Source organism: Ovis aries, chromosome 10 (assembly GCF_016772045.2).
Source record: "Ovis aries strain OAR_USU_Benz2616 breed Rambouillet chromosome 10, ARS-UI_Ramb_v3.0, whole genome shotgun sequence".
NCBI lineage: Eukaryota > Metazoa > Chordata > Mammalia > Artiodactyla > Bovidae > Ovis > Ovis aries.
The window spans coordinates 29187812-29200262 of NC_056063.1; the positions used below are offsets into that span (position 1 = coordinate 29187812).

The 12451-nt window shown below is 39.5% G+C and overlaps 1 protein-coding gene across 1 annotated transcript in view; it reads right to left on the bottom strand.

The window, feature by feature from the left end:
- FRY (FRY microtubule binding protein) overlaps positions 1-12451 on the bottom strand; it is a 331149-nt gene that overhangs the window by 158559 nt on the left and 160139 nt on the right. Inside the window, 1 exon segment of the mRNA XM_042254804.2 lies at positions 2683-2822. Within this exon segment, the coding sequence (XP_042110738.1) occupies positions 2683-2822 (140 nt within the window).

Sequence of the window (12451 nt, forward strand, 5' to 3'; positions counted from 1 at the left end):
ATCAGTACTTGTATATTAAATAAAATTCATGAGAAAGGATGATGGAATTCGGATTTGTCAGGCAGATATTTTCAAAATACTTTTAAATACGGAATGTTTTTCTCTTCAGTCCAGAGAGAATGAGAAGAAAGCATATAAAAGATAAAAAAAAAAAAAAAAAGAACTTTGGAGGAGTTCTGCAGCCTTGAAAGCGTCCAGTTAAGCCTGGTCGGTGACAGAGCAGGTCAACAAAGGAAGCTGCAGCTTTAACTTGCAAGGGGAAATGTATGAACCGGGTAGGAGCTCATTCCTCAGGATCATTAACAAACAGTCCTGCCAGGAGGGAGAGCGATGGACCAAATCACCTACCTGGAGCCCTTCAAGACCCACCAGAATTAGAAAGTGCTGCTGCCAGATGAAGGGAGGAGAGGAAAACATACGGAGTTACGTTAAACAGAGGGCGTCTGCAAGTCTGACCTAGAGGTTACATCATGGAGAAGAGAAACAAGAAGTCCGTAGGCCAAAGGGAAGGCAAACTCTCAGAGATGGCCAGCAGACGTGGAGAGGGGAGGGCTACTGGGGACTTCAAAAGGGGCCTGAGGACCTTGAGAAAGTAGCAAAACAAAAAAAATTGGGGGGTAGAAAGAAATTAAACTCCTGCTTCGATTTTATTTGATCAGTCAATTTATGCTTTCAAATAAAAGGAAGACATATACGTTTCCAATAATGAATTTACATTGTTGCTGGTTTGAGGTCTCTCTGCCAGGAGCCAGAGGCATCTGACAAATTTATTTGGCAGTCAAAATGTTGATATTATACTAATCTTAGAAATCATACACAATCTTAGCGATCATAACCCAAATACACCTCCATCACATTTGACTGTTTTCAGTTGCTTATGCTTCTTCCTAAAGTACTTCTTTTCTTGTTTCTAATAAGAAAAACCCCAATGTTAGCTACCTCATATTGTAGAGACCCTCATTCTTTTGGTTTTCTCCAAAACACATTCTCTCTCTTATTTTAAGCTTCCAATTGCTAACTAAAATGCAACTGAATTGAACTTCACTGTACCAATTCTGTATTTGATCTTGGCAATTACTCTGATCTCCTGGAAATAATCAGTAACACAATCTAAAAACCAATTATTTTCAATCCATACAGAAATCAGTTTATGAAAAATCTAATTTTAGTAACTCAATTCTGAAAAAAAACTAAAACTAACTGAATTAAGCTCATTCAAACTGTCCCACTTTCCACCCCCAGAAAGTTTTAGTATCTATTAATAAGCTGCCATGTTATATGGGGAAAATACTAAATTAATAAGTGGATGAACTTATTAATCATACAGACTGAATCATTTTCAGACACAGAATTGAAATTCTACCTTTAAATTTGATACATTAAAAAGTATTTATGAGAAACTGCTAACTGGTATGGGTTTCTTTTTAGGGTAGTAAAAATATTCTTGAATGAGACGATGAGATGGCTATACAACCTTGTGAATAAACTAAAAGCACTGACTCACACACTTTAAAAGGATGGTTTTATAGTACATGAATTATCTCCATTAAAAAAAATCCTTCTTCAACTAGAATAATTATTCAATATACAAAAGTTATTAATCTCTCCTCCAAACAAAATAAGTAAATAAATCTTGCATAAAACTCAAGCATATTGCATAATGAAATTACAAATTCAGACGACATATAATTTGGTAAGATAACAGGTCTTCAATTTCAAGAGAAGTTTACATATTTTTAAGCACTGGAGTGTTAAGAAACATGAGAGGGATAAATCACTCACAAGTAGTAGTTAATATCTGATTTTCTGAGTGATTAATCTCCATTATATTGTCTTTAAAAGCATTAAAAAATGTATAATCCATTTGGAGAAATCTGCGCTTTTAAAACAATCTCTCATTTTTTTAAAGAAAGGTAAATGTATTAAACTTTCTTATTTGCTACCTTGCTTTATTAGGTTGATTTCAAACACACAAAATTATACCTATTTACTTAGAACTCTGGGGGACATACATTCATTGGACAGCTCAACCAAGTGTCTTAAGTTTTATGGCTGAATAGCACAAGTAGCGGCAAGTTCTACTTTTCAAATCCACAAGAGAAGGGAACCACAGAACAATCAGGCAAATCTCAGCCAGAAGGGAAGCTAGAGATGGGGTGATCTGACTTCCCACTTTTGCCCATGAAGAGGCTGAGGTTCAGACAGGTGGAGAGTTGCCCAGACTCTCATGGCTCACTGGTGGCAGTTCTGGGATTATCCCTGATGTCCAATCCACTGACCTTCCCACTGCAGTACCCTGGGCACCCCAGGTTACAAAGTGAATCCGAATATCTAGGGAATGTCCTGCAGGGCCTGCTTCAGGCTTTCTGCCTTTAACTGTGCACTAGAGGAGAGAGAGCCCAGGAGAGAAGCAGGCAAGAGGGTTACCTGGGGTCTTTGACACCTTGCCCCCACCACTGGCAAAATAAAGTCATGGAACCATTTCAACCTGTGGCGGCTCACAGCAACTAACATTCCGAAGGTGCCACCTGCTAGAAAAGGGGCCCTGCAGCCTAGGCTCAAGTGTAAAGAGGTCAGAAGGTCTACTGGCATTCCCAACTCCCACTCAGATTGGTTTCTTAGGAAAAAATAAAGAGAAAGAAAAAGAATAATCCTCATAATCCTTATATAAAAGAAATGTACCTTTTGGATTTATTGCTGGTTCTTGGTCTGTACTCATGTGATTCATCCTCAATGCCATTTTGCCTTTTATACCAGTCAAATAATGTACGTAGAATGGAAGGCAGGCAGTATTCAGAAAGGGAGCTCATTGAACTAATGACCTACAGAGAAAAGCAGGTGATTAAAAAACTTGCGTGGCACTGCCAATTACTGAGAAACTTTTCATTTCACAAATAACTCCAAACCATAGGCACTACAAAATATTCTTACTCATCACACTCCTCTCCTTAATAATCTTTTTAGTACATGCATTCCCAAGAACCCAAGTTTCTTACTGTTGACAGATGTTCTTCATACAATAGTAACTTTGTAGCTTAAGAAAGTTAATTACTTTGACTCCCTTTCATTCTAGAAATCAGATGTTAATTGCATGGACTGCAAAGAAATTATTTTCCCATACCATCTAAGAAGTACAGTGCCTTGTACTTCTTAGATCCTCAAAAATGCTTGTTATACAAATACATACATTAATTAATATAATTATACTAATGGCTTAGGTGAAATAAACAAGTCTACCCCCCAAATAACCTAAGCAGTAATACAATATATGGTTTTCTGCCAATAATCAATCATATACAATGTGAAGTATGCCTCAAATTAGACTCAATAAGTAAGTAGCAATAACATACCCTGTGTTAAAGGCAAACATCTCCCCTCTTCTTCAAAAAACAAACATGCTTTTGATAGATGAGTTATTCTACTTTCCTTATTTTGGAAAGATTCCTAATCTTTTACTAAATATCATCCCCCAAATGAGACTCAATCCATATCTCACATGCAAAAATGATATCAAAATGGATCGTACACCTGAGTATAACATCTAAAACTATAAAACTTCTGAAGAAAATATAGGAGAAAATCCTTGCCACTTTAGGGTAGGCAAGGATTTCTTAGGGACCAAACCAAAAGCAGAGTTCATGAGAATCTGACCTACTGAAAATCACCAAAATCAAAAGTTTATGCTTTTAGAGGGATATTGTTAAGTGATGAAAGGACCAGCCATAGACTGGGAGAAAATATTTGCAAAACATCTCTCTGATGAAGACCTTATAACTGGAACATGTCAAACTACAATGAGTTAGGTCTTAACTACTTAATTAACAAACAGTACAGGCAAATCATAAAACCTAGTGCTGATGAGACAGTGATAAGAAGAACATGTTCATACACTACAGATAAAAGAAAAAAACTGGCATAAAATCTGGAAGGCAATTTGGAAATACCTATCAAGAACCTAATAAAATCTTCCTTAATAAGTCTACTCTTAGGCATTTCTCTCAAGAACATAATTAGAGATGAGTAAAAATGTTTATGACAGCCTTACTTAAAACAAAAAAAAATGGAAACAAATGTCCAACTATACGTGTAAATACCTTCATCCAATGTAGAATTTGATGTAGACTCTCTATGAAACCATTTACAATCTTGCTTCAGAAACACTTCATGTTGTAAAATGTTCAGGATATGTTAAGTGAAAAAAGAGTGAAAGAACCTATATAAGTATAGGGCTTCCCTGGTGGCTCAAACAGTAAAGAATCCACCTGCCAATGCAGGAGACCTGGGCTTGATCCCTGGGTGGGAAGATCCCCCGGAAAAGAGAGAGGTGACACACTGCAGTATTCTTGCTGGGAAATACAATGGACAGAGGAGCCTGGTGGGCTACAGTATATGGGGTCACAGAGTCAGCCATGACTGAGCAACCAACACTTTCACTTTTCTTTCATTGTATAAAAGTGCAGGCATAGAGCATAAGACCAGGAGGTAATATACTAACATATTAAGAGTGCATATTAAAATCAGGAGTTCTCAGGAGAGAGATCACCGGAGAAAGAGGATGGATGGGAGTTTAAGAGAAATGAAGGTAGGATTTTATCTGGACCTTTTTAAAAAAAAGGATAGAAATTTAAAAGGATAGTCAAAAAAGAAACTAAGCAAGGAGCCTAAGCAGGAAACCCTATGGTTGTGAAGGTGCAATATAGTTGTTTGTTGATAATGATTATATGATTAATGAGGGTTTTGAAGGAACTGAAAGAAGAAAATATCTGACTAGTGTAGGGATTCTGGCACACCAGAGTGAAAGGAAACAAAGTTGATGATTTTAAGTTGGAACTAAATCAAAAAAGGTACTTGAAAGTGAAAATGAGTCGTGTCTGAGTCTTTGCAACCCCATGGACTGTAGCCTACCAGGCTCCTCTGTCTATGGGATTTTCCAGGCAGGAATACTGGAGTGGGCTGCCATTTCCTTCTCCAGGAGACCTTTCTGACCCAGGGATTGAACCCAGATCTTCCACAATGTAGGCAGACACTTTACCGTCTGAGCTATCAGGGAAGTCCAAAAAAGGTACTTAATGCCAGTCTGAAAAATTTTTGTTTTCTTCTCTAGAAAGTGAGAAGCTCCGAAAAGTTGCTGAGTACAATACTCAGCTCATAAAAATGGTGTTTGGGGAGGTTTAATCTAGCAGTGGTGTGCAGGCTGGACCAAAGGCGGTTAAGAAAACACACACACACACACACACAACACACCACACACACACACACCTTGAATAGAATAAGGATAATCCTGCAACAGGGGAGGTTTAATCTAGCAGTGGCGTGCAGGCTGGACCAAAGGCGGTTAAGAGAACACACACACACACAACACACAACACACACAACACACACACACACACACCTTGAATAGAATAAGGATAATCCTGCAACAGCCCCAGGCACACAATGCTCAGGGCCTGAGCTGGGGAGGTGGCAGCAGAAATGGAAAACCTTAGTTAACCTAAAATATTTCCGTAGTTAAGCAGGCGAGACTTAACTTCTTTTATAAAGCAGGCAACTGGAGCAATGGAAGATCAATGCTTCATGTCACAAAGACTTTCCACTATCACCTTTAAAGCAAGCCCTAAGACTGAACAAGGCAATGATGCTGTATTTCTCAGACCCTATTTCTTGACAGCTTATTTCATGCTCTCTCTCTTATATGTATATAATTCAACATTGTACATTATCTTTAGTTATGGGTTAATATAATAATATTAAAAAAATAGGCTATTGCTTTCAGCCTACCTGGTGAACCTAGTCACTCACTCTTATAGGTTTTTGTAATTTTAAAATATCTAGATTTTTTTTGTTTTTTTGTTTTTGTTTTTTAAAAGAACTATCCGCTACCCCCACCCTCCAATACTGTAACAGTCACAGTCATAACAAATTTTCCTGCTCTTCCTGTGGATAAAACAGCAGAAAATTTTTGGAGGAAAGCCAACTACAGTGTGTCAAGGGGTTCGTTTACTTGTTTTCTCTAAAGTAACCCGAGCATCAGAAGGATATTTTCGTCAAGTCACCACCATCTAAAATATTTTGAATTGATAAACGAATTGGCTTTCCCTAGTGGCTCTGTGGTAAAGAATCTGCCTACAATGCAGGAGACCAGGGTTTTGATATCTGGGTCGGGAAGATCCCCTGGAGAAGGAAATGGCAACCCATTCCAGTATTCTTACCTAGAAAATCCTATGGACAGGGGAGCCTGGTGGGCTACAGTCCACGGGGTCGCAAAAGAGTTGGACATGGCTTAGCAACTAAATGACAACAAAAATGGAGGGAGTTCCTCCCACAGGGGTAAAGGGTTCAGAATTCAGAGTCCCTGACCATGGGGTAATTCAATCTTAATTACTGAATCTGTAATAAAATCTTAAAGTAGCTACCATTATATTTCAATAATTTAAGAATACTTGTGCAAATCTGGATGAGATGCTAAGGAGACATGATAACTAAATGGAATGTGGCATCCTCAATGGTAACCTGGAACAGAAGACACACATTAGGGAAAAACAGATGAAATACAGAGTTTAGTCCATAATATTGTACTGATGCTGGGTTTCTTAGTTGTGATAAATATACCTTGATAATGTAAGAGGTTAATAGCAAAAACTGGGTGTGGCATATATGACCACCTTCTGTACTACCTTTGCAACTTCTCTGTAAACCCAAAACTACTCTAAAATTAAACACTGATTTAAAAAAAACATTGGGTGGGATATGCACAAGCTCCTTTACTTACTTCAGACCCATCAAGGTGATAGAAACCTGTGTCTGACTCTTAGAGCTCTCCAGGTAGAGCATTCAGCTACTTCACTTAGCTGTACCCACAATCCTCTGGAGAAGGGAATGGCTAACCACTCCAGTATTCTTGCCCGGAGAATCCCGTGAACAGAGGAGCCTGGCGGGCTACAGTCCATGGGGTCACAGAGTCGGACACAACTGAATGACTAACACTTTCATATTCACGTTCCCCTTAGAGAATGTCAATACTGTTCTTCAAACCTTGACTGTAATAATTTTTTCTATGCCTGAAAAAGCCTTCCTAAAGGCATTCTTGGTATTATATCTGTTGAGCATACTTTCCATGGCAACTACACTGAGACCGTCTTAGAAGAGATGAAAGGTCAGCATGGGGTGGCTGTGTGTGTTTTTTCCATCTCTCTGTTACTGCCCTTTTGAGTTCAGGCTGTCAGGAAGGAAGGGTGGAATTTGCAAAGACCTGGCCCTCAAAGCTCAGGAAGGGAGTAAAGTCTAGCTGGCTTCTTGGTTGCTCAGCTCCTTCATTTACGGGAAGCTGAGCCAATGGTGAGATGAATTCTAGCTCTGTGTCGCTGTGAAAGGGGAGGAACATTTACAAAGATGTTCTTGTTGCATTTAAATGATCATATTCTTCCATCACAGATGAGCTAGGTATTGGGCAGCTTGAGGACCTGAAGTGCACGGAATCACAGAACTATTTCATACTGGTGTTTTCTTTTGGGGGCGGGGGGATAGAGGGGAATACTAAATGTACTTTGCAAATGTTTTCTTAATGCTTACTTTGGCATTTTATACATAAATAGGCTAAAAGAGACTGTCCATTATGCTGTAGCTATGACATTAATTTTTCATAAGTATTTTATTATACTTGCTGAATGCAAAGAAGGAAACTTCAGACATAAATGTATGAATAATTACTCAGTGGAGTCATTCTGTATTTTACAATTATAAGGCTGACTACTCATGAGTGGTGCATTTAATAGATAATTTTAAAGTAACTTCATTGATGGTTTAATTTCTCAAACTAGTTCAGGTGGCCAAGTGTCTCAGGGGTAAGGTTCTCTCTATGTGATACCACAAAATATTGATCTACGAAAGCAATTCAGATGCAATTTCTTTTCTACTTGATCACATTTCATACTATTGCTAGATTAAAGTATTTCAATGAGTGATGACAGACACCAAATGCTTAAGAATAATTTATTATAAAACTTAAAAGTGTAAAAATCTATTTGTTAAATATGTTTTCTTGCAAATTAGGAAAAGATCTCCATTATTTCATTTTAACACCTTTGTCCACTTTCTGGTCCACTTCCACTGGAGAATAATTTAAGAAACACCGAATAACACTAATGTGAATCCAAAGCAAGCCAATTTGTTTTTACTCTCACTTGCTTATATATTTTACTTTTTACTTATACACTTAAAATAAGATTTTCACTGAACTGCAGCATGAGACTCAATGTTGAAGCACTAGAATTTCATCTGCCTTCTTCTGCAGGAAAATTATTGTTACCCAAGGTGGTAAGAAGTGTTTTAGTTCTATTATAGATTTGTAAGAGATGCATGTTACCATGTGTTTCCTGTCCATCGACGGCATTTTTAACGTTAAGGAACTAAACGCCACAAAATGACATAAACATATACCATCTAGAAGAAAATCCCAAGAGCAGTTAATGAGAATGTTTGAGCAACTTATCTGGAACTTACAGACAGGACACCAGTAGAGAACAGGTCACAATGAACTGTAAACAGTTGCAACTACTCAAAGCAGCCTATCTGAAGACTGATCTTCATGAGCTGAATTTTCATAATTTCATTAGTGTACTGGAAGATCACACGGTTTTGGATTCAAGTTACAGCTCTGCCCTTCATAGGCTATAATGAGCTTGGCCACGTTGCCATTTCTTTGAAGCGCTAAATGGGATCTAATCCTTCTCTACTGGGCTTTTATGGAGACTAAAGGAGAAACTATAATGTGTGGGGCTCACAACAGACCTTCAAACATGCCTATTTTGTTTTTCCCCTCTTCCATTTCCAAATGTTGAAACTGAAGCTCAGACATAAAATATTTTGATTTTGATAAGATCATAGGCTAAATTAATGACTGAAGTTGATGACAGATTTAATCAGAGTGGATAAATGTTGCTTTTAGGTATAGACTCGGCCCTCTGGATCCACAGATTCCACCAACCACAGTTCAAAAATATTTGGAAAAAAATTCCAGAAGTTTCAAAAAGCAAAACTTCAATTTGCCACTCTCTGGCAATGCTATGAATCCTATTTATAACTATTTATGTATCATTTACATTGTAATATATATCATAAGTAATCTAGAGATGATTTAAAGTATACGGGAGGATGTGTGTAGGTTATATGCAAATGCTATTCCACTTTACATAAGAAACTTGAGTATCTGCAGATTTTGGCATTCGGGTAGGCCGGAGGCCCTGTAATCAATGCCCTGTGGGAACCCAGGACAATCACAGTGGGGAAGAACAAAGACCCACCTATCTCATACTCAAGCACAAACTATCAAGGTGTCCATTGGAACCTTTTGTTTAGCTTGCATTCCTGAACTAAGCCAACTTTTCTGGCCCCCAGCAGATGTGGACACAGTGTCTCCCAGAAGGTTACTGGAGATGCCTCTGAGCAACGCGTGTCCTACATCAGCTCCGAACAGGAAAACCAGCAACTCCAGACTCCCTGAGCTCGCTGCAGGCACAGCTCACTCTAAAGTGAATGGGACCCTCACTCTAACTCTAAAGGACCCTGAGATAGAAACTGTTTTGGAACCAGAAACAATCTGTTGAAAAAACCAATTATCAGAAGTCATGAATGATTCTCAGAAACCTCAACCATCCTGAGAAAGGGTGTTGAGCCCAAATGTAAATGAAGAACACACACACACACACACACACAAATAAATGAGCAAACCCAACAAAAAAGAGCAAGGAGATACCGAGAGCAGGGAAGTGGTCACCGCAGGGAAGAGGTGGTGGACAGGAGAAAGGGTACATGGGGTCACCTTTATGGTGACAGATGGAAGCTAAACTTTGAGGGCATTGCAGTGCATATTGAAATCAAATTATAATCCTGTACACAGGAAACAATTTGTAAAAAAAAAAAAAAAAGGACATACGCTTGGTAGAAAGGCACAGCCTTAAGCTCTTGTATTACACGTGGCAGAAGAGGGTTCTGTAGACACACACAGCCCTCATTTGACTCTGCTCTCCCCTCTCTGACCCACGCAGAGACTGGCCCCTCTCTGGCTGACTGCTCCATCAGCCCACCGTGTACTGCTGATGCTTACTCTTCCTGCTTCACTTTACCCTGAACCTGATTTCTGCTCTCGCCACAGTACTGTAACACATCTGCCCTTCTCTCTAGCATCCTTTGTTGTTGTTCACTCACTCACGTGTCTGATTATTTGCAACCCCGTGAATGGCAGCACACCTGGCTTCCCTGTCCTTCACCATCTCCCAGAGCTTGCTCAAACTCATGTCCATTGAGTCAGTGCTGCCATCCAACCATCTCATCCTCTGTCTCATCCTCTAGAATCCTTAGCTGCTCCCTTACCTGAGTTCCACTGCACTTGAACCATACCTTCTATTTACATTGTAGCGCTACTTGTTCAGGTATCTGTCTTCCTCCTAGAACTGAGAATTCCTGGAGGGTAGAAACTCCCTCACTGCTTTGTAAACTCAGCACCCTGCACAAACCCTGGCATGCTTCGGGCACTTGATGTTTGTTAAATAGAATGGAAATGACTCCAAATCTTCGTTGAAAACTACCGGAGCTTTTTGTTTCTCAATGTTGCTTATAATCATCCTTTCTTTCTACTTCTCTGCCTCTGTCTTAGTTACGGCCCTTTTTGCCTCAAGTCATAATCAATGCCCCAACTCCCAAAATGCCTCCAAGCTTGAAGGATCTCTCTAGTCATGGACACTGTTCCCATGGGCTTTAACAGCAAGTTATTTTGATCTTTCAGCTACTGACATGTAGATGGCGAGGTCCTTCCAACTGGCTCAAGGTCTTCCCCAGTCAGATTCCTTCCCATCTTGAATGCAGGGGCCACATCCTACATCTCTGTCTCACACAGGGTTTTTGTGTGTATGTGTGCACATGTACACTTACACACACACACACTCAATAAATGTTTGCTAAAATAAAGAACTTTATTACCTACAGGCCAGTTTTTCATTTATTTTCCTGTCAAGTGCTGAGTAATTTACACATTTAAAATAAGTTAATGGCAGTATATGTTTTCAGAATGCTGTTGGAAATCTTGTATGTCTTTATTAATTCTCATTCACATAGGAGTTTTTCATCAGCAGGAACTGGGAACCTTCCAGTTCCTTCGATGGAAGGAAGGAACCCACCAGGCTCCTTCAGTGGAGTCTGTAGCACCAAGGAGGCGTCCCTAGCATGTTCTTCTTCCATAGATGGACCTCTGTGTGAATTTAGATTAACATCCTTCTGCCTGGAATTGGAGTAAGGGGAATTACAGAATTTGGACCTTTGATATCAAAACGCTAAGGGAGCTTGATACATTCATGGCCTTGCCATAGCACCACAATTCTCATCATTTGCTGGTAACACAGTACACCAGCACTTTCAAAGGTGATTTGGCTGACTTTTTTTTTTCCCCCTGCTGAACCCACAGGGGAACAACTCCAGTCAAGTTTCCTTCTGGCCTGGGAGTCGTGCTCTTTCAAATAAGACAGATTTTGTGGGTTGGTTCTCTCCTGGTTCACACATAAACTGATGATTTTACCATCAGAGGATAATCTTATGTGCCTTATTTGAAAGTTCTCAGTGACTATCTCACTATAGGTTCACTCCAGAAGTGTCTTTGATACAGAGAGATGTGTTACAAGTTTCCTAGGTGGTGCTAGGGGCAAAGAATCCTCCTAACAAAGCAGGAAATGCAGGAGACGTGGGTTTGATCCCTGGAGAAGAAAATGGCAACCCACTCTAGCATTCTTGCCTGGAGAATCCCACAGACAGAGGATCCTGGTGGGCTACAGTCCATGGGGTCACGAAGAGTTGGACATGACTGAACACACATTTTAATCTATTTTTCTGTGTTACAAGCAGTGGTTCTTGAGTGTCAATGTGTGTGGCGGTCACCTGGGGGTCTCCTTAAGCTGTAGATAGAGTCTGCCTCAGTGGATGGGGGCAGGGTAGAGAATCTGCATTGCAACATTTCGAGTAGCAAGGTTAAGAGTGTTATAGTTAATTAAGCAGCGAAGTTGGGATTTAAACCCAGGTCCATCTAATTCCAAAGTCTGTCTCTTTCCCACAATGCTGAAATGCAGAAATAGAGTGCTGAATAATAAATGAGAAATTGTGTTTAAGCTAAATTATTGGGGAAAACTACTATATGGAATGTTAGAATGCAAAAGTACTCTTCTCCAGGAGGAAAAAAGAAAGAAGTACATTAAGCTGGAGGGGGGGGAAAGCACAATTTTTTTGAGGAACACAGAGTGATAATCTAAGAGGACAGAGACAAAGAAGATAAAATAGAGTGAAAATTTGTGGAAGACAGATAATATTCACATCCTTAAAGAGAACAGAAAGAGCCACACTTGCTATGACTATAATCCCCAAGTGATGACCCTACTCACTCACTCCAGGTCCCTGACTGCCCAAGGAGAAG